Source organism: Carassius auratus, chromosome 35, assembly GCF_003368295.1.
Source record: "Carassius auratus strain Wakin chromosome 35, ASM336829v1, whole genome shotgun sequence".
Taxonomy (NCBI): domain Eukaryota; kingdom Metazoa; phylum Chordata; class Actinopteri; order Cypriniformes; family Cyprinidae; genus Carassius; species Carassius auratus.
Window position 1 is genome coordinate 14,760,716 of NC_039277.1, and position 22,451 is coordinate 14,783,166.

The 22,451-nt window shown below is 39.3% G+C and overlaps 3 protein-coding genes across 3 annotated transcripts; 1 reads left to right on the forward strand and 2 right to left on the reverse strand.

Annotated features, from left to right (window-relative positions):
* Window positions 1-6,944: 6,944 nt before the first annotated feature.
* LOC113053920 (trace amine-associated receptor 13c-like) lies at window positions 6,945-7,983 on the reverse strand. The gene has a single exon (XM_026219085.1). It carries the CDS (start codon window positions 7,953-7,955, stop codon window positions 6,945-6,947), a length of 1,011 nt encoding a protein of 336 aa, XP_026074870.1. The 5' UTR covers window positions 7,956-7,983.
* Window positions 7,984-11,364: 3,381 nt separating this feature from the next.
* Window positions 11,365-12,363, forward strand: LOC113053921 (trace amine-associated receptor 9-like). Its single transcript, XM_026219086.1, has one exon. The coding sequence runs from the start codon at window positions 11,365-11,367 to the stop codon at window positions 12,361-12,363; it is 999 nt and encodes a 332-aa protein (XP_026074871.1).
* An 8,463-nt stretch (window positions 12,364-20,826) lies between these two features.
* On the reverse strand, window positions 20,827-21,819 carry LOC113054857 (trace amine-associated receptor 13c-like). Its single transcript, XM_026220639.1, has one exon. The coding sequence runs from the start codon at window positions 21,817-21,819 to the stop codon at window positions 20,827-20,829; it is 993 nt and encodes a 330-aa protein (XP_026076424.1).
* Window positions 21,820-22,451: the final 632 nt, after the last annotated feature.

The following is a 22,451-nucleotide window of genomic DNA, read 5'->3' on the forward strand; positions in this document are numbered from 1 at the left end:
CAGACTCTAATATACATTCTCTCTCTCTTTCTTTCTCTCTCTCTCTCTCTCTCTCTCTCTCTCTCTCTCTCTCTCTCTGTCTCTGTTTAATAACTTAATAAATATCTGCATTATTTTGTTATCAATGGCTCAAGCCTCCGTTAGCTCCTTACCAGTCACTCCCTTTTTTTGGCATGTAGACAGAAATGACATACCCACAATAAAAAAGTTTGTGCTCATGATTCTTTCTGACTAGATACATAATTTAAAAAAAATTCACAAAGCTGACACTTCAAAGTGTACTGTTCAAGAATCAGAATCACTCAGACTGTTATGATAATAAAGGCTACATTCACACTGCAGGGCTTAATGCTCAATTCCGATTTTTTGAAAAAATTAGATTTTTTGCAAGGCCGTTCACATTTCCAATTAAATGTGAACTTTTGTGATCTCCTGTGTGAACTTGAAATGACCAAGAAGTGACCCGCATGCGCAGAAGAGTACTCAATGGTGAATGACGTCACTCGTTGTTTGCGGAAGTAGCTAACGTTAAACATGGATGTTTGTATTTGGTTTTGGAGGCTTTTTATTTTTCGCTGGCATTGGAGCCAGGATCGTCTGTAACCACGCTTGGCCATTTCGCTGGAAATGTTTTCGTATACCACCCGGTTCCGATAAGAGCCCTCAAGTTTGGCCTGAATAGAGCTTCAACCCAAATATTAATTAAATCTGTGACCTCGCTTCTCTTCCACTGACTGGTCTCAGCAGCATTGTCCGCCATGGTTGTTGTTTATCTTCTCGTTCCCGTCTACTTCAACACAGAATTATAACGTTTGTAGTGTATCAATGACGTGCGGGTCGGATACATGTGGCCTGGCTGTTCAGACGGAGGTCGCATTTCAAAAGATCGGATACTTATCGGATTCAGGACCACATACCCAAGTGGCCTGGGTCACATTTGAAAAGATCGGATATGTGTCATTCAGACTGTCATGAAAAGATCAGATACAGGTCGCATAGGGGCAAAAAAATCAAAATTGGGTCGTTTCAGCCTGCAGTGTGAACGTAGCCAGAGATATATAAGCTCAAACATAAAAACAAAAAATAAATATTAAAAACATATTTTTCAAATGTATTTAAAAAATTGTTGAGGTATGATATGAGTTTAGAAACACAGTGTAGCTAGAGCCATAAGTCTACCAAAGCTTCGTATGAAAATTTCATAATCTTATCTGTAAAACTGTGAATTTTATGAAATATTTTCTAAGGCCATGTCATGTGTGTTTTTAGAGAAGGCTAATCTGATTGATTTATGGCACTTGTCATCTCACATGTAAACACTCCTGTGTGCTTTGTCTGTGTTTTTGTCTCTGAAAACTCCCCGAGTCATGGTTCTATTGTTCTCACCAATCAAGTCTTTCACACCTCTGCCAGGAATGACACATTATCCACATTATTCTTTTATCATTATTCTTTTGATTTTATTCCACCTTTATTAGCCTTTGTTATGGTATTTTCAAGCTTTACAAATCACTAAACTGCAATCTCACTTCAGTCTCAGTATGCATTTAGCCCTTATTTATCAAAAGTCTTACTATAAAAATACAACAAAACATTTTCTTACGACCTTACGTGAATCATAGTGACAGAAATGCATTATGAAAAAGAAATGCACCTGCTATTAGTAGCATTAGAGCTAACGTTACCATCAAGCTACATCAGACAATTTATGAAAGTATTAGTACACTTTTACTCAAAACTCACTTTAAACCCCAATTGAGTGTTTGTAATAACTTCCTTTTGCAATCACGGGTGGAATTTGGTCATTTACTGTTGTAAAAATATGCTGTTTATAGCCTTTTACATCGCTGCACAAGTTAGCATTTCAGATGTACATTTTCGATTTTTTTTATAAAAATGCCCCAGATCTCAAGAAAATCTCATACCAAGCTTTACAATCGTAATCGCGGGTTTATTATTCGGATATTTGTGTACAGAGGTGTACAGAGGTGTTTCAGTGTTTTTATGGCCAGATATGAACCAGGAAGTGTACAGCAAGCATGTGACATGATGTGGCGGTGTCACTGATCTATAATATAGAACTTAATTGCTCATGACGTCATTAAAGTGAAGCCACCGCGCCGCCATGCGAACACCCTAGGCATGTAAACGGTTATTTTTTTTAAATGTCGGGAATTTCCCCTACTTATTAAAAAGCTACGTTCATTACAGTAGTGAGCATGAACATGATAAACATCAGACGGACACGACCTCAACACATATAACAAACTACAAAGTGTTCGTTCTGAAATAACTGCCTAAATACAGTACGGATTTAATAAATAAATACAAAGCTTTATTTTCCAGATAGTAAATTAAATTTTAATTTTTTCATTATAGAGAAATATTAACAACATAACTGTATAATTTATTGTAATATATTAAAATCAATTTCTGATACTAATACGTTCATTTAATAATTCCTGAATAACTTTGTTCATAAAGAAATAAGCCATTTTTGTGTTATCCTGTCCCAAAAGACCGTAAACACTGCAGATAACATCTGAAGTAAACATTACTTTATTGCACATAACATAAAAACGAGTCCCGTTTAACTGATCAGCTTCAAATCGAGTTATTTTATGACAGCAGTTTGAATGTAACTCAATGGTGCTCTCTGCTGGTAGGGATTAGTAAGATGGCGGATCGAACACTTCCGGTGGCTTCACTGCCTTATATATATAGATCAGTGGGCGGTGTCCATTTATGACACTGTAAAGATTGACAAGGCGAAGGACCAATCAGAGTTTGTCTGACACACAGCATGAGCACACAGCTCTGCACACACACACACACACACAGATCGCTGGGAGAGGCTGTTTATCATCAGATCGCGTAAATCAGAGGAAAATGAATAGAAATTATTCTGTCTGAAGAAATATGAAGTAAACGTCAGTAAATATATCCATATATCACCGCAGATATGCATCTTTAGTCTATAAATCCTTATTGACGCTGTTCAGTGAGTCTATGTGAACACAAATAAACCGCTGCTGATGTGACTGAATATGAATGAGTGGTGAATTTCTATTCAAAATGTGGCATAATACGGATTTATTATTTTGCACTCCTGACATAAATTACTAAATAAATCTTTAAACTTTCAAATGATGCACAGTTTTTCCAGATCAAGTAAGAGAGTGATGTGTAACGAGCTGTGAAAATCAAACAATAATAAACTGGGGCCGTCGGCGATGCTTTCAAATAAAGGGATTAAAATGACGTGCAGGCGTTGGATGAAATGTGGAAGAAATTAATCGTACTCACAAGAGCATTTAAGTACAAAATCTGGACGAATGCCTTACATGTCATCTGATCAATGTCTGATCATGGTGTGGCAACTGTGGTATAAGTGGAATAACTGACTTCGGGGGTGTGCATTATTTTTCGAATAATTCAATTGGCCATTGTCAGTTATTCCTTACTAATTAGAATATCACTAGCTGACTAAGATGCTGGCTTCATGCTCTATTGAAATTGGTTATGTATTGATTTTAGAAGCACTATTTGTGTGGTGTGTGGAGCTTTAGAGTGTTTCAAATCATTTATGATATTCCATGATGGTTATGTGAGACATTTTATTTTGAAAGACATGCTTGAAAGCTGTTGAGACGTCTTCAATATGTTGTGTGTTTTATTAGACAGGGGATGACCGCACAGAGTAGTATTATAACAGAACTTTCAAATGTATCTAGAATGATAAAACAGGTCTGCTTTACCACACATACTCATGACCGGAAGGAGAGGAAGTGGTCGACTGTGGCATAATAAAAGCTCCTCTGCTTTTGAGCCGTATGTGTTGCGCTCATTCAGCAGCCTCGTTTTGCTTTGATGGTTTTGGAGCCTCACACTGCTTCATACTACTATGTTAATAAATCATTAGCTCATCCATGAACATGATTTTTGCCAGAGTCTTGTCGGTTTGCATCAGCTTTTGCATTCCACACCCAGTCACGGCGTCATTAAACTATGCCTTTGTTTCTTTGTTTGTTTTGAAAATGTGCCCTCTAGCAGTAAAAATTTACATATTGTGCCTTTAAAGGAATACTCCCCTCCAAAATAAATTTTTTGTCATTAATCACTTACCCCAATGTCGTTCCAAACCCTTGAAAGCTTTTTTTGTCTTCTGAACACAATTTAAGACATTGTGAATGAAAACCGGGAGGCCTGTTACTGTCCCATAGACTCCCAAGTAGTAACACTGTTAAGGTCCAGAAAAGTATGAAAGACATCATCAGAATAGTCCATAGTCCGTGGCGCAGTTGATAGAGAAGAGTAGCACACAGTGATATGTCCTTTCAGCCGTTATACCAAAGCCACTAGAAGGCAAGCCTGCAACCATTAGCTGAAAAAGCATAACTGCTAAAGCTACATTTTCTGGTTTGTCACTATGTGGGAAATGTGACCAGATGGAGGAGAGGCTTCACTACGCTGAAACAACAGATTTCTTATAATTTAATTGATCAACCGCCCATAGTCTAATCTTATTTTTGGATTTAAATATTTTAATATAAATATTTAATAAATAAATATTTTTTTACACAGAGTTTAAACTTGTACAATGCAATAGCAAATTGATTTGCAGCTGTCACACTTTTTGTAATGTCATTATGGAATTTTATTTTAAAAATGGAGCACTTCCTTGTGCTAATTAGGCCTACCCCTGACTTTAATTTGTTCTAGTCAACTGGTTGCACGTTTTATTAAATTGATTAATATAACAGACAGTCATATTATTCCACAATCAAGTTTGCTCATAGTCTCACGTAGCCAGACCTTCAGACTGGCACCTGAAGGTCTGGAATTCATGGCAGCTTTCATTGGCCAGTTTGTTTCGTTCAGCATCACGTTTCGGGGCGTGGAAATGTTGCCACAATTACAGACCGGAGTGTTAAACTCTCAGACGTATTTGAAAGATTCTATGCTACAAACTTTAAATATTTCACATACTTTTGAAACTCCAGTGTTTAGTTGATCCTGATAAGCCCTCGTCATCACAATTGTAAACATTGAGGCTTTATTTTATGTGAGCGGGTTTGGCTTTACAACATCTTTGTTTTCAGACAGAGTGTTAGAAAATTCTGTAGAATTCAACCAATCCGATGATGGCTTTTTTTGTGTCCCATATGCATCAGATGTTTAGCCAATGGTCCGTGGGCATGACGTAAAGCAATTGCATAAAGCACCAGCAAAGTGATTATGAATGTGTCGGGGGGAAAGAAGAAATTGTAATTATTTATTAATAAACTAGTGGTTTCTGACTCGCTATCTCCGTATGGACATGTTTTGGAATCCACCTTTTATACCGACTACATAATTAGAGAATATTACAAAATCGAGTGGGTGAGTTTTCCTTATATTTATTGTATTGTTCATAAATAAAATAATAATAATAATAATAATAATAATAACAACAACAACCTGTTTTGGTTATATTTAATTGTCCAGCTCCCCCTCAGCTCAAGCGTTAAAAATTCTCTTCTTAAATTCAAAAATTATTCTCATTAATTTCTATGGTATCCGTAAACAGCGAGTGTCACACAACTGTGACTCTGCTGACATGTTATCTTTGTTATTGGGCGCACCGGAAAACACATCAGCAGAGTCATACTGTATGTCAGCAGTGTCATGAACGCACTCACAACAGACCCGGAAGTATTATGAATAAATTCATAATTATTGTTATTTTTGGACAAAATGTATTTTCGATGCTTCAACAAATTCTAAATGACCCTCTGATGTCACATGGACTACTTTGATGATGTTTTTATCACCTTTCTGGACATGGACAGTATACCGTACATACATTTTCAATGGAGGGACAGAAAGACAGAAAGTGAGTCATTAATGACATAATTAAATTTTTTGGGTGAACTAACCCTTTAAGTAAAGAAAATGTTCCATGAAGATATTTTGTAAATTCCTTACTGTAAATATGTCAAAACTTAATTTATGTTTAGTTATATGCATTGCTAATTAGGACAACTTCAAAGGTGTTTTTCTCAGTAATTTGAATGTTTTTTTGGTTGGTTGGTTTTTGTTTTGTTTTGTGTTTTGCACCCTCAGATTCCAGATTTTCAAATAGTTGTATCTCGGCCAAATATTGTCCTATCCTAACAAATTATGTAGAAATTTGGATTTCTGAAAAAAAATATATATATACCCTTATGACTGGTTTTGTGGTCCAGGGTCACATATAGGGTGTGGCAGTTAAGTGCACCATATCAGCAATGAGTGAACAAAACAAAGTGATACATTTGGACACTGATATATTACACTGTGCATCAGAGACCTGGAGCTGTCGCAGAAACAACTTCACTTTAGAAATAAATAAGTCATAGTGGTAATGTACTGTAGATACCTCCGTTCAAGCTTTGTAGTTTAATTTATGTTTTATTTATGCAATACATATACATTTAATTTTCTTTGGTTAACTTATTTGTATTCATAATCCTTAAACTATCCTTAAATCATTCAAAACTCACATCTAGAACAAACAAATAAAGTTTACATTACTGTATGTATTTTTTTAAATTCTGGGTATCCTTTCAGAGTAATGTCATTGCTAAATTGAACTTGAAAAGCCGATTAACTCCTAGGGTGGGGGTCGAAAGTCTACTCCGGAAAACTTGGAACTGAACACCCCTAATGTGCTGCTTCCTTGGAACACATATATTGGTAGCCTTACTCACCAATTTTGTCAATTGCACCTTTTTTTCTGGACAATGAAAATGAATGGTCATTCTGACTAACTTCAGACATGATGGTGAGCAAATCATGACAATAGTTGTTTGGTTGAACTTTCGCTTTAATTTTGCGTTAATATTGATTGTTAAAATGTTTGTCTCTTTCCTGTACTGTCTCTGAACACATGAATATATATAACATATGCTGTAAAAGAAACATTAATGACAACCTATAAAAATTTCCATCAGAGAGGATGCTGGCTGAAATATTCTAAGAGTTAGAATGTATTTAACTGATATTTTAAACCAGCGGTAAAATAAAGCATAGATAAGAGGATTCAGACCACAGCTAACATACAAAGTCCATGTTAAAAATGTCATTGTAGTTGAAGAGAATTTTGTGATTTCTGTTAGCGAACAGATATAGAAAGGAATCCAGCAAAGCAAATAAACTGTCACAATGATTCCTAATGTCAGAGCAGCTTTGCTCTCAGATTTCCTCTTCACTGAACTTTCCACTACACATTTACCACCTTTTACTAGAGAATTTATAACTTTTACTTGCCATTGCACAACATAAAATATCCTTAAATATACAGTGATGATCACAACACAAGGAAACAGGAAGAAAAAGGTCAAATCAGTAAATCTCCAAACAGGACTAATTATGACAATACACTGGCCATAACACAATGTTTTGTGTGAGATATTAAAATATCCGTTACTAATTACATACTCAATATTGTAAACTGAACAGCAAAACCAGCAGAGATAGATGCATATTAATGTTTTAGTAGTTGTTATTTTCAGTGGGTACTGTAAAGGGTGACACACAGCCACATAACGATCAATAGCAATTAAAACTAAAGTACTAAGAGATGTACAAAGGAGCAGCCTAACGGTAATTACAAACAAACCACAGTAAGTGTCTCCAAAGTACCAACATGTCTCAATTTGTTTGATGCCCTCTACAGGTATCACAATAAGTCCAGTGAGCAGGTCATTAACAGCCAGAGAGAGAATGAGCAGGTTGGTTGGAGTATGAAGCTTCTTGAAGTGAGAGATAGAGATGATCACCAGCAGGTTCAGAAACACAGTCCATGCTGATAACACTGATACAAACACATAAATTATATTGTATTCATGTCTGGAACGTTTTCCCTTGATGCATGATGAGTTGATGGCAGGAAAGCAGAACTGAGTCTCATAATCCTCTGTGTCATAGGCCATGAGTGAGTCTCCTCCTGTTATGAGTTTGTTCTGCTCTCCTTACTGTCCTTTCACTTATATAGTGTCTGGATCTGATGGAACAACCCATCTACTGCTCACTATGACGCTGAACAATGGTAAAATAAATTGTTTTCTTGATGAATAAACACATCTGGATTGAAACTATGTAACAGGGATTTAAGTTCTTACTTGTATTTATCATTAAGTGTGCCCCTAATTACTTGTTTTTTTTGCCATCTACACAGTGGCTAAAATAACAAATTTGTTGTGCTCATGTTTTTGTGCTTTAAGTTTTTAGAGGTCAGTCTGGACGTTATTTCAGTTTTACTTATATGCACAACCCATTCACTCTGGGTATCATTGATTTGGTGAACATTTCTAGTCCATTATTAATGTTTTGTTGATTTGTGTTATACCCTTTTTGGTTGCACTTTATTTTACAGTAAGTGTACTAACATGTACTTATAGTGAACATACAGTGTATTTATCTAAGAAAGTTCTGGTAACACAAGGTAACTACATGGGGTAAGGTTAGGTTTAGAGGTAGGATCAGGGTTAGTACCTAGTTATTACATAGTTATTGTAATTACTATAATAAGTACATAGTATGTACATGAGGAACTTTCTTTTTGTAATTTTTTTAGCCCCAAAAAACCTCACTTGACAGTGAGTCAGTAATGCTGTGAGGGTAATGTGAGCAATACATTTTGCTTAGATAACTAACTCTAACCCATTTTTAATATTTAATATCTAACATCATTACAATTATAGTTAATTGTGAATTTTCCTCTGAAGCAACATATTTGCTAACGTAAAAAGAGAATTTACGGATATTGTGGGCTGTTCTTTTTAGTGATTCAATCACAAGTGTCTTCAGATGGAACACAGAAAAGTCACTTTAATGAAGGTTCAACTAGTTCACTAAAAAGAACATCAAAAAGAGTGACTTTTTTGTGAACTTGACATAATTCTGGACTGTTTGCCTGAGGCTCTGGATTAAAGGTAATATGTTGTAAATAATGTTTCTTACACAGACCGATCATATTGCTTCTTAACACATCAATATATCTTTCACAGCCATGGGTATTCATTTTATGTTCCTTGATATGTTGTTTTACATTTAATCGAAGGTAAATAAGTACATTTAATCTGTCATGGCAGAGATAAACCAGTACAAATAGACTAGTTTGTCATGGTCAACATTATTAATTTGGCTGAAATCATTTTTCACATTCAATTTCCCTTCATCTAAATGAAAATGGAACCTTGTGACTTTGTGAGTCAAAAGATCTGATTGGGAGATTTAAACTCTTAAAATGATGCAACCGCAACCATGAAAGCTTGTGTAGGCTTGTTACCTCTACAAGATAATGCAAATTGGAAATTAAAATTGTGACAATGAGGAATTATGTGGGAAAGGTCTGAAGGAGATCACCAACTACAAGACTTCATCCCCCAGTACTGTGGATAATCAACAACTGGCAGACGATCTGAATGAGTTTTACTACAGGTTTGAAAGAACACCCCACACACGCTCTGAACACCTCTCCACACAACCATTAACACCTCCTGTAACCCCTCTCTCCCCCGTAGCTGCACCTCAAATCAGTGAAGATGAGGTTTGCCAGATCTTCCGGAAGCAGAAAAAAAAAAACATCAGGCCCAGATTGCGTTACTCCTGCCTGTCTGAACTGGCCCCCATTTTCATCTATATCTTCAACAGATCACTGGAGCTGTGCAAAATCCCTTGATGCTTCAAATGTTCCACCATCATCCCCATCCCAAAGAACCCAAAAATAAAAATAAATTAATTACTAGAGGCCTATGGCTCTGTCTTTTGAAAAACTGAAGGACATTAGTTTGCATACAGAAAAAACAGGTTTGTGGATGGTACAGTCAACATGGGATTGCCTTATGTTCTCTTTCAGGCTGTCACTTTTCAACGTCACGTCGGTGACTGATGTATTGGGATCTCGCCAGAGAGCCCAATCTACTTAGAGTGTAACTATACGAGCCAATGCACATTCACACCGTAAGCATAAGAGGCAGCAGGTGCATTGCATCATTCTTCTTTTCGCTTTGGAGCCAAGCGGTAGTGAATCATCACTGCTCTCTACGAAGAGTGTTGAAGAGAGCCAATGAATGCCTGTGTTACAGTACAGCAGTGGTGGTCATGGTCGTGCGGCAATGACAGAGCTCTTTGACGGGCAGACAGTCACACCCGGAGTGTGTCGTGGCCAGCTCCCCAGTCCCTTGGGGTACACAAGCATTCCCTTGGTGGAATGTCTGTGGCCATGCAACTCTGTCCAACAGCAGCCCAGTCCTCAAAAGACCTCCGCAGTGTCAGACACTGCCTGAAACAAATGGTTCCAACATGATGCAGTCAGACTGGCAAGGACCCCGTGGAGACCCATCTGACCCAGCTGCCTGGTCCATGTTTTAAGGACCCCCTCTTTGACACAACAAAGTTCAGCATTCTCCAGGTCAGCATATCAACAGCTACCGGAACATAACTCTGTGCCCTCCCCACAGCACACAGTCTGCATCACCAGTGGAAGACATCTCTACCACAGGACTGATTTCCCGCCTGTGGAACCGCCTTACTTTATACCAGCGGCCTATGTTTTTCTAACCTGTTTTTAAATAACATTTACTTGGGGTCAGCATTACAAACCATAGCAATATTATTTATTCAGAGATAAATAATCTGTTTAGTCATCATTATTTCCACCAGAGCCCTTAAGTGGCTCCCATTAGTAACATTACCATATGCAGTTATATTTATATATATATAAATTATTGAAAAATTGTTATCTGTAACCATTTTGTTCTTATATATTTTATTATGTGGTTCTCATGATAGCTGTAGAAGACATGTTAAAACCGATAATGCTTATAAAGACAAGGTCACTAAAGCACTATGTGTCCACTCACTCTCATGTATGTATTTATGATTCATTTTAGTATTTATAGCACCATTAGTTGCTATACTTTATGTCAAACTAACATTGAATCGTGTATAAGTTTGTATTAGTGCAGTGTGAGTGTACTGTTCTATTCCAGTGATGTGCTGCAACTCAACCTTGAAGGGAAAACTGACTGAACTTGAAATTTGACTCCTAGACTTCATTAAGAATATTGGCCTCTCTATGGGGACTAACTGTAATTTCTCTACAAAGAATGCTCTCTGTGCTTATGAATATTTAACTTGTGGGTGTGTTTAAAACAGTAACATCAACCCTCCTGTGTAATGATGAGACCGGTTTCCTATAATATAAATGAATCCACAAAACTGGATTATTAAGATACATGACTAATAAGCTTGAGAATCCTTCTAGAACTACAAAATGTTGCTATGATGAAGCTGTTTTATTTTTGAGACCTGTGGTATTCCGTATATATTTTTGAAATGCTTAATAGGGGAATGACAGATGCAGACAAACAAGCAATCGAGTACTGCTTTTCAAACAACAATTTGTCGTGCATCAAGGAAATCAAACCTCAAGTGGAGTGCATTGTTTTATACACTTTTATTTCTTTAGCCTCTGTTCTTACGGTGTTTCTGAACCTGCTGGTGATTATCTCCATCTCTCACTTCAAGCAACTGCACACTCCAACCAACCTACTCATTCTCTCTCTGGCTGTGGCTGACCTACTTGTTGGACTGATTGTTATACCACTGATGGGAATCAGATATATTGAGACATGTTGGTACTTTGGAGAGACATTTTGTTCCTTGTTTCCATTTATCCTTTATACACTTGTTTCAGCATCTCTTGGTAATTTAGTTTTCATATCTATAGATCGTTACATTGCTGTGAAAGATCCTCTGCAATATTCAACAAGGGTCACAACCAACAAAGCTGTTTTTTGTATCATTTTAAACTGGCTATGTTCAAGCATATATTCAATTATCGTATTATACGATGCTATCTTTAGAAACGAAAACCCTATTACATGTTACGGGGACTGTATTGTTACTGTTAAGTTTGAGTATGTTCTCACAGACCTCATTGTTTCATTAGTGGCCCCTTGTTCAGTAATCATATCTTTATATGGGCAGATCTTCTGTGTAGCAAAATATCAAGCTCGGCTTATAAACTCTGTCACAAATGCCAGCAAGTCAGAAAAAAAGGCAGCAAAAACACTGGGGATTGTTATAGCAGTTTATCTTCTGTGTTGGATACCATATTACATTGTCTCTCTTTTTCCAGGATATGATTCAAATGAATCAGCTGTAATTAACATTATGTGTTGGATTATGTATATGAATTCTTGCATGAATCCCCTTATCTATGCATTATTTTATCGATGGTTTAGAACATCAGCTAAATACATTCTGTCTCTGAAAATATTTGAACCATCTTCAGAATATTTAAGTCTGTTCCCAGAGGTAAATGATCAGTAATCCGTAATGTTAAAACTGATTTTAATATGTATTTTGCTGGCCAGACTGTAGTTATTCACTCTATGTAGTGCAATATTTATGGACAAAACCTCCTGCTGTTTGATGGCACTTTTAAAGACAACCCACTGTAAATCTACAGCAGATACAACTGTGTGTCAGGAAATAAATAACTAGGAGATAAATAACTTTAATACAAACTATTACTCCATGTGTCTCCTGTTCCCCTAATTATATGCTTTCCTCTAAATCCCAAAACAGTCAGTGTGATTCCATTATATTCCTGAGACCTAATACAAATATAAAAATATAAACAACAAAAAATACAAAATAAAAATTAGTTTTATTTATATATATATATATATATATATATATATATATATATATATATATATATATATATATATATATATATATATATATATATAATGTCACATTTACTTTAGTTTTCTGTTTGAAACTTACAAAGTAGTCTATTGATTCTATATATAAGCATCAAAATGTAGAAGATTGCTTCACTACAAATAATCCGATTAATGCTGCTTCGATCAACAGTTATGGGGATACTATGGCAGTCTGTGGTTCTGTAATCATGACATATAAATGTTTGTACAACGAGAAGTACAAGATTTGTAATCTGCCATCTCCTTCACTAGTGACTATCCTGAGCAGCAAAAGATAGGAAAATGAAAAAGAATATTTCACACTTTTAAGACAGAAGAACAAAAAAGGCCCAGGCGAAAGATACACTATAATATTACTGTTTGCTTACAATGATGTTGTTTGCAATTATTTCCAAAATGCATGGCTAATAAAAAATGCCAGTCATTGGATAGGAAAATCTGTTTGCTTCCAAATGGCATAATTATGACATCTACCAGTAGGAGCTAACAGGGCTACCCTCACGCAAAGGAAATATATGTATAATGATGCACATTTATTTACCCATGCTGTATATGCACACATATTGAAATAAATATTTCTTATGTATAATAAAACATTTATAGTATAATTTTTTAATTAAAAAAAAAATCTAGTTTATAATAGCATAAGCACACAGACTCACACTAAAGCACTTTGCAAACAGACTATCACTATGTTGAAATGTGCACAAGCATTACTTCTAAATAATCTAACAGTCTTATTATTGTTTGGCCAATCCTAACCACAGGCTCTACTAATGGTTAACCCACAAGCTTACACATACCTGAAAATCATTTTAAATTCAAAAAGAATACAACATTAAACACTGCCCATATAATATTATTGAGATAAAACACATAAAATAACACTTAATTAAAAAAAAAATGTTTACTCTCCTTTAACAGTCTAAAGCAAAGCATGCTGGGAACTAGAAATCTGCTGTAACTCATTCAGTGAATGTGTGTGTATATGGCTGCATCCGAAAACTGAAAAATGCTGCCTTCGGAGGATGCATTCCAAGGTAGGAAGGCATCAAGGCACGTCCAAATTCCTGTCTCCTGAGATGCCTTCATCTGGCCGATTTTTGATGGCAGCACAGATGTATCCTTTCGCTCCCTTTGATATCCCACAATCCTGTGCATTCCATTCTGTGACAGTTATGCCAAAAAAAATAAAGATGGCATCTTAAAGTTGCAGTCGGTGGTAAGTTTGTGTGTAAATCATACATGCCAACCCTCCCGATTTTTCCGGGAGACTCCCGAATTTCAAAGCCCCTCCCGAAAATCTCCCGGGCCGACCTTTCTCCCAAATTTCTCCCGTTCCCTTTCATAGGTCACTTCGATGCTGCGGTGACGTCACCACGTATGGGAACACCTTCGGTGTGACGAATGTCTGAAGCCCTATACCATCCCGCCAATCCTATTGGCCAAATGGTGCATGGCACCACCCTACGCATGCGCACGCATGCTATACCTGGGTGCAGCGCGCCATTTCGCTCAGATTTCATTCCTTCAGGAATAGCGAATCATCTGTGCCCTATCATCTCGCGTTCTCCAGCGATTTCTTCGAGCAGTGTTTAACTCCTCTTTCGCGGACGCGATGAGTCAACGAAAGGTAAGAGCCGTATAATGGGTTTATCACAGGGAGGCACTCATGAGAGATTCGTTTGCAGCCTCTCTACATGTTCTCTCTGTGATAGCCTACGGCTATGGTAAAATAAAGAAAAGTATCCACGCTCTGGAGTCTATTTCTTCAGTCGCCTCGCGTCTAACCCCCACCGTTCGCTTCTGCGGTCGCCGAGGCCCCGCACGAGGTGTTGGTTAGGGGCGATATGTGCAGCTTGACTATGAATACAGTGATGCACTGGAGTTTTTCCACTTGCTCGCTCTTCCCTACTCGAGCGCGTTAATCAGAGCAGTTTTGCTTTTATACTATGTTGTCTAACCGCAGCTTCGAACTCAGAGTAGGCTCTGGCCGGCATAAGCGGTTCTCTCCCTCCGAGCGGACAGGAGAAACGCGCTTCCCCTTCCTTAGTGTGCTATTATGTGGCTATCCGCGCGGTGGATAAACTACCCTTCTCACGGACCTCCACCAAGAGGTTTCGAGGTCCTGGAAGCAGCCTTTATCAGCGCATATCACGAACGGCGCGGGTTTTTGCCACAATTAAGTGACATGGCGGACTGCTATTATATAGCGATGCCGTTTGACTACCTCTCTAGCCGAACGGATCGCGCCAAAATCCGCTGCGACCTAGTCTCGTCGAAGACGTATCGAGTCGTGTCTATTTCGGCAAATTTTATTCTCTTATTACGGTTCTTTACGAGAAGCCTCTCGTTCTTAACCCCCACACTCTAACATTGACTGTCTCGCAGCACAAGCACTTCGAGCGTCATTAAACTGAGCTGTTATTTGAGAGCTCCTCAGACATTGCACAATTCAGTCTTCAGAGTTTGAGGAACGGCATAGAGACTGGCGAATATGGCCAGTTTATGACGGCTCACACAGCTGCCGCGTTCTCGCTAGCGGCGTGGCCCTATGTTTATCTTGTTGGATTAAATCCTGCCGTGGACACGCTTCAGGATTATACACAACGAAACGCAGCGAGTTTGACGCATGCATTTTCCTTCAATGTTTGCTGGGGTCTGTGCCCTCCACTAAAGAGTGCTGTTGGACTGCTAATGCACATCCAACCCTCTCACTGCAGTCCCCACGCTCTAACATTTACTGTCTCGCTGCAAAGGCACCTCGAGCATCATTGGATTGAGCTATCATTTGAGCGCCCCCTCAGACACTCTGCACTATCCAGCCTTCAGAGTCTGAGGGACGCCACAAGAGGCTGGCAAATATGGCCAGTTTATGACAGCTCACACAGCTGCCGCGTTCTCGCTAGCGGCTTGGCCTAATGTTATCTTGTTGGATTAAATCCTGCCGTGGACACGCTTCAGGATGATACACAACGAAACGCAGCGAGTTTGACGCATGCGCTTTCCTTCTATGTTTGCCAGGGTCTGTGCCCTCCACTAGAGAGTGCTGTTGGACTGCTAATGCACATCCAACCCTCTCACTGCAGTCCCCATGCTCTAACATTGACTGTCTCGCAGCAAAGCCACCTCGAGCATCATTGGATTGAGCTATCATTTGAGCGCCCCCCCAGACACTCTGCACAATCCAGCCTTCAGAGTTTGAGGGACGGCACAAAAGGCTGGCAAAGATGGCCAGTTTATGACTGCTCATACAGCTGCCACGTTCTCGCAATAGCGATGTGGCCCGATTTTTATCTTGGTGAATTAAATCCTGCCGTGGATACGCTTCAGGATTATACACAACGAAACGCAGCGAGTTTACGCATGCGCTTTCCTTCATGTTCGCCAGGGACTGTGCCCTCCACTATAGAGTGCTGTTGGACCGCTAATGCGCATCCAACACTCTCACTGCCGTCCCTACGCTCTAACATTGACTGTCTCGCAGCAAACAGCGCTTCGAGCAGCATTGGATCGGGCTGTAACGCCAGGCGTAAATAAATAAATAAATAATAATCCCTCAGACACTCTGCGCAATCCAGCTTTCAGATTTCGAGGGGCGATTCAAGGGTCTTACACAGACGACCCGTTTATGACGGCTCGCACAGCCGCCGTTTTAGTTAGCGGCAGAGCCTGATGTTCAATTCGTTGGTCTAATTCCTGCCGTGGACACGTTTCAGGATTATACACAACGGGACGCAATAGCTCTTATGCATGCACTTCCCCTGTGCACGAATGCCGCAGGCTTTTCCGTGCACGGACATTTATGTGTATGACAACGTTGCAGAAAGCGGAAATTTGAGAATGCTAGTTTTGTTTTGGGTCGCGTGGAACGCTTGCCCGGCATTTCTCAATGGGTGTTACGCACAATTGTCACGGATACACCTATTCGTTTTTTTTTAGAGGCCCGCCTCTTTTCCGCTGAATTCTTTCCACGGTGGTAAACTGATGGTAATAGCAGTGTTGTGACAGGAGATGTCAACTCTGCTGAGCAAAGGGGCTGTAGAAGACGTACACCCCTCTCAGATGGAGGCAGGGTCTTACAGCTGTTGTTTGTAAGAAAAAAAAAAAAAAAAAGAGACGGCGGATTGTGACCCCGTACTTCTCAAAATGCATGGATGTAGCTCTGGCCCCGTTGCGGCTCCAGGGCGTCCGTCTGTGAACCACTTAGACGATTGGCAGCGGCATTCCCCATAATTTGTCTGGGGTTACTTCACATGCGCCCTTTTCAGTGGAAAAATGGGCGGAAAGACGAAATATTTCACCCCGTTGTCTTCCGCATCGGACGATTTCGGTGACACGGAGTTGTGTGATGTCGTTAAAACTATGGATGCCAACCGAATTTCTCCTACCGGGGTTCGGCTGGGGATTTGAGCTTTCCCAGAGACCGTCACGACGGATGCGTCTTTGACCGGTTGGGGACCTGTTTGTCAAGGGCTACCAGCCCATGGAGTGTGGACAGCTGCACAACGCAGTTGGTATATAAACTGGTTGGAATTACTGGCAGTTTTCTGGCTCTCCAGTAATTCGCGAATCTGCTGATCGGCCGTCTTGTGCTGCTCAGATCAGACAACACAGCGTTTGTCTCATACCTGAATCACTAGGAAGGATTACGCTCTCGCCCCCTGTGCGGGCTGGCGAGACATGTTCTTCTTTGGTCTCAGAACAAATTTCTGTCGATCCGAGTTGCTCATGTCCCCGGACGTTTGAACTTCGGAGCGGATATGCTATCCAGACAGGCTCTGGAACAGGGAGAATGGAGATTACACCCCCAGACGGTGAATCTTTTATGGCGGATATTCGGCAAAGCAAAAGTGGATTTATTCGCGTCGAACATGACTACGCATTGCCCGCTATGGTTCTCCCTATGCCCCCCATCGCCCCTGGGCGTGGATGCATTAGCTCACAGCTGGCCCAGGACCAGTCTGTATGCTTTTCCTCCGATTCGTTTGATCCCAGCGGTATTATGCAGAATACGGCGGGACAGAGTGGAACAGCTGCTGCTGGTGGCTCCGCGATGGCACACGCAGTCGTGGTTTGCGGATCTGATCAGTCTGCTAGCGGGCTCTCCGTGGGAGATTTGCCTCAGACAGGATTTATTATCACAAGCACAGGGGCTGATTTGGCACCCGAGGCCAGATCTGTGGAAACTGTGGGCGTGGCCACTGAGCGGAGTGCATTAGTATGTCCCGGTCTTTCTGTTGAAACCACTGAGACTATATTGAATTCTAGAGCAGCTTCTACGAGACGCTTATATGCTTTCAAGTGGATACTGTTTACAGCCTGGTGTGGCAATCGTAATGTGGATCCAGTTTACTGCCCAGTGGCTTCAGTGCTGGAGTTCCTCCAGGATCGTTTTTCGGATGGCGTAACACCAGCCACTTTAAAGGTTTACGTGGCAGCCATTTCAGCTAACCACGAATACATAGGCGGTGCCTCTGTGGGGCGTCATCCACTAGTTTCTCGTTTCATACAGGGTGCACGACGGCTGAGGCCTTTCCGCCCTGTGCGAGTTCCTTCATGGGATTTATCCATTGTGTTGCTAGGTTTATCAGGGCATCCGTTTGAGCCCTTGGAGACTGTATCGGATAAATTCCTGACACTGAAGACACTTCTTCTCATGGCTTTATCCTCCCTCAAGAGAGTTGGGGATTTACAGGCTCTTTCTGTTTCACCCTCATGCATGGAATTTGCACCGGGCTCTGTGAAAGTGCTGCTGCGGCCCAGGCCTAACTATGTTCCTAAGGTCGCATCTAACCCCTTTCGCTTTCAGCATGTGGTCCTGGAAGCTTTTTCACCTGCTGAGGCTGGGTCAGGAGATCTAAGTCTTTGCCCTGTGAGAGCTTAAAGACTTATGTGGATCGTACAGCCCCTTGGCGTGAATCTGACCAGCTGTTTGTCCGTTTTGGACATAAAAGTAAGGGCCATGCGGTTACAAAGCAGCGCATGTCCCATTGGCTGGTGGAGGCAATTTCTTTGGCCTATGAGGCGCGCGGACTCGCTTCGCCCTTGGAAGTTAAAGCTCATTCCACTCGAGCTGTGGCTTCTTCTCAAGCTTTTCTCAGTTTATCTTCTATGGATGATATCTGTGCTGCGGCAGGATGGTCCTCACCGAGCACTTTTATCAAGTCCTACAGTCTAGATGTGAGGATGGCTCCTGGCTCCCAAGTTCTCTCCGCTTGAGCAGATGCTTCCTCGGATCTCAGTTATCAGGTACGTCAGGCGTTTTGGTATATCGTTCCCATACGTGGTGACGTCACCGCAGCATCGAAGTGACCTATGAAAGGGAACATCTCGGTTACGTATGTAACCATGGTTCCCTGAATAGGGAACGAGATGCTGCGGTTCTGGCCGTTCCGTACCTTGATAATGTTCTTCATCTTCAGTCATGAAATCTGAGCGAAATGGCGCGCTGCACCCAGGTATATCATGCGTGCGCATGCGTAGGGTGGTGCCATGCGCCATTTGGCCAATAGGATTGGCGGGATGGTATAGGGCTTCAGACATTCGTCACACCGAAGGTGTTCCCATTCGTGGTGACGTCACCGCAGCATCTCGTTCCCTATTCAGGGAACCATGGTTACATACATAACCGAGATGATTTCCACCCGGACAAAAATATTGCTACACCATCCGTCACTGGGCGCCGTTTCAGAACGAACAGCCTCTGGTGGAACGGCAACCCCATTCTGGCGTTATATTGCGCATGGTCGAATTTAATTGCTACTTTGTGACGTTCTACTTTTACCGGTCTACTACGGCCGGCAGAACAGCTGATTTGCCGGAGTCGCTAAAACGTGAGAGATTAGGTAAATACATGTTATGGCATATGACACTGTAATTTGCATCAGTGTATGATTGTCGCTTTGGATAAAAGCGTCTGCTAAATGCATTTTAAAAAATCTACCAGAATTGGTAGGTCACATTTTCTGACATGAAATTCATTTAAGCATTCGTCTTCCTCCATGTTATCACGGTTAAAAGAAAGTATTGCTTACATGGTAAATCTAGGTTTTAAGACTTATTTACATCATACAATATTAAAAACTCCTCTTCTGACAAAAGTTTGTCATATAATGCCAAAAGCAATCCTTCTCTTGCTTTTATAAATGACATTTTTTTGTATCTCAATAAGTGAATTAATGCCCCCCCCCCTCCCCAAGTGAATTAATGCCCCCTCCCCCTTTTGAATATCTCCCTAATATATATATATATATATATATATATATATATATATATATATATATATATATATAGGGTATGCAATCCAGGCAAACTTGGCAGTCTTGTAGGTGAAGCTCTTTATTGCTGATGGAGTGCAAATATTCCAGTAGATGGCGCTGTTAATAAATTGAACAAATTTAAGAACCCAAAGATGTTTTGAAGTTAGGGAATCCAAAATTTGGGCCATAAATATTTGGACTAAGTTCTATACGTGTGTGAATTTATGTTGTAATGTGAACATATATATATATATATATATATATATATATATATATATATATATATATATATATATATATATATATATGTAATATATTCATTGAGAGAATGGTATACACTGACTTTAACATTTCAGTCATTCAAGCTGTTAAAGTAAAGCAAAAAGGATACAGATATTAGGTCAGAACACAAGGTCCATATTATAATTTTTGAGATTAAGTTTGTTTTTTAAGATAACAGGATTAAGAGATAGTCTCAACATTCAATGTCAATGTTAGACATTTTGTATATAGTCAAGAGAAAACAACTGTTTTCTGTTAAATTCAAAATCCAGCAGACAGCTGTCACAGTGATTCCTTATATCAGAGTCAACTTGCTCTCAGATTTCCACCTCACCTAATTTTCCTTTACACATTTATCAACCTACATCAAGGAGTTTATAACATTCTCTTGCTGATGTACAATAAAGAATGCCTTCAAATACAAAGTAAAAATCCCTGTACAAGGAAACAAGATAAATATATCAGATCAGTGACTCTCCACACAATTTAATAAAATTCCTTAAAAAATAATAAATTGATCATTTATCCTCTGGGAAAAGACTTAAGTATTCAGATGATGGTTTAAATATTTTTAGAGTAACAATGTATAATGCTGATATTCTAAACCATTTATAAAACAGTGCATAGATAAGCGGATTCATACAGGAATTCATGTACAAAATCCAGCACGTTACATTAAGTTCAACTGATTCTGTTGACTCATTTCCTTCAGTAAGGATGACCACATAGTAAGGTATCCAACACATGAAAAAAATGGCAACAACAATCCCCAAAGTTTTTCCTGCCTTTCTTTGTGATCTGCTGACACTCGTGACAGAGTTTACAACCTTGGCCTGGTATTTTGCAACACAGAAGATTTTCACATATATAGACATGATTACAGAAGAAGGGGCAACAAACGTGATTATGAGATCTGTGACAAAATGTTCAAACTTAAAATATACTCTACAGTCTCCATAACACCTGTCATGTGTCTCTGGGTAGAACATAGTATTGTGTAAGATAATGACAGAATATATGCCACAACACAACCAATTTACAATAATACAAAAAACAACTTTTTCAGTCGTGACCCTTACTGTGTATCTCAAAGGGTCACTAATAGCAATGTAACGATCTACAGATATAAATAACAAATTACCAAGAGATGCTGTAACAACCATAAAAATTATGAATAAAAGAAGAAAACAAATTGTCTCTCCAAAGTACCAGCATGATTCTATGAATCTGATGCCCATTAAGGGTATAACAATCAGTCCCACGATCAGGTCTGCCACAGCCAGAGACAGAATGAGCAGGTTGGTTGGAGTGTGGAGCTGCTTGAAGTGAGAGATGGAGATGATAACCAGCAGGTTCAGAAATACAGTGAACACTGATAATAAAGCAATGAACGTGTACAAAATGACATACTCCACTTCATGTTTGATTTCTTTGAAACACGACAAATTGTTGTTTGGAAAGCAGAATTGGATTTCTTGACTGTTGTCCTCCATGGTGCTCTGGTCAGACATTTTCACAATTGATTATATCCTTTGTAGCCTGCCACTGTTGTTTACTGTGTTCCTCAAAGCTGCCACTTCAAAGCTGTGATACAATATATCAGCTGTCAGTTTGACTTTCTACTTTCTATCACAGATTAGACTCTGATTTATATGAAGAGAAAACATCAGGGACATCCCATTAAATGGGAGGTTGGATTATACTGCATTAATCCCACCTACTAGATAAATATTCAAAGCAATCAGTGATGAATTGGATCTCATATACTATTTGTAATGTACAAATATTGGTAGCACTTTATTTTACAGTCCTGTTCTTCATGTACATACTATGTACTTATTATAGTAATTAAAATAACTAGGTACTAACCCTGAACCTACCCCTAAACCTAACCCTACCCCATGTAGTTACCTTGTATTACCAGAAATTTCTAAGATAAATACACTGTAAGTACACTATAAGTACATGTTAGTACACTTACTGTAAAATAAAGTGCAACCCAAATATTTCATAAAATACAAACACTGAAATGTAATGTTAATTTTTGTCTGTAAGAAGTTGAATATTATCATCTTTATGACCTTCTGAATATAAAACACATGGCAGATGTCTAAGGTCTTTGGATCAGAGATTTTTATTGGTC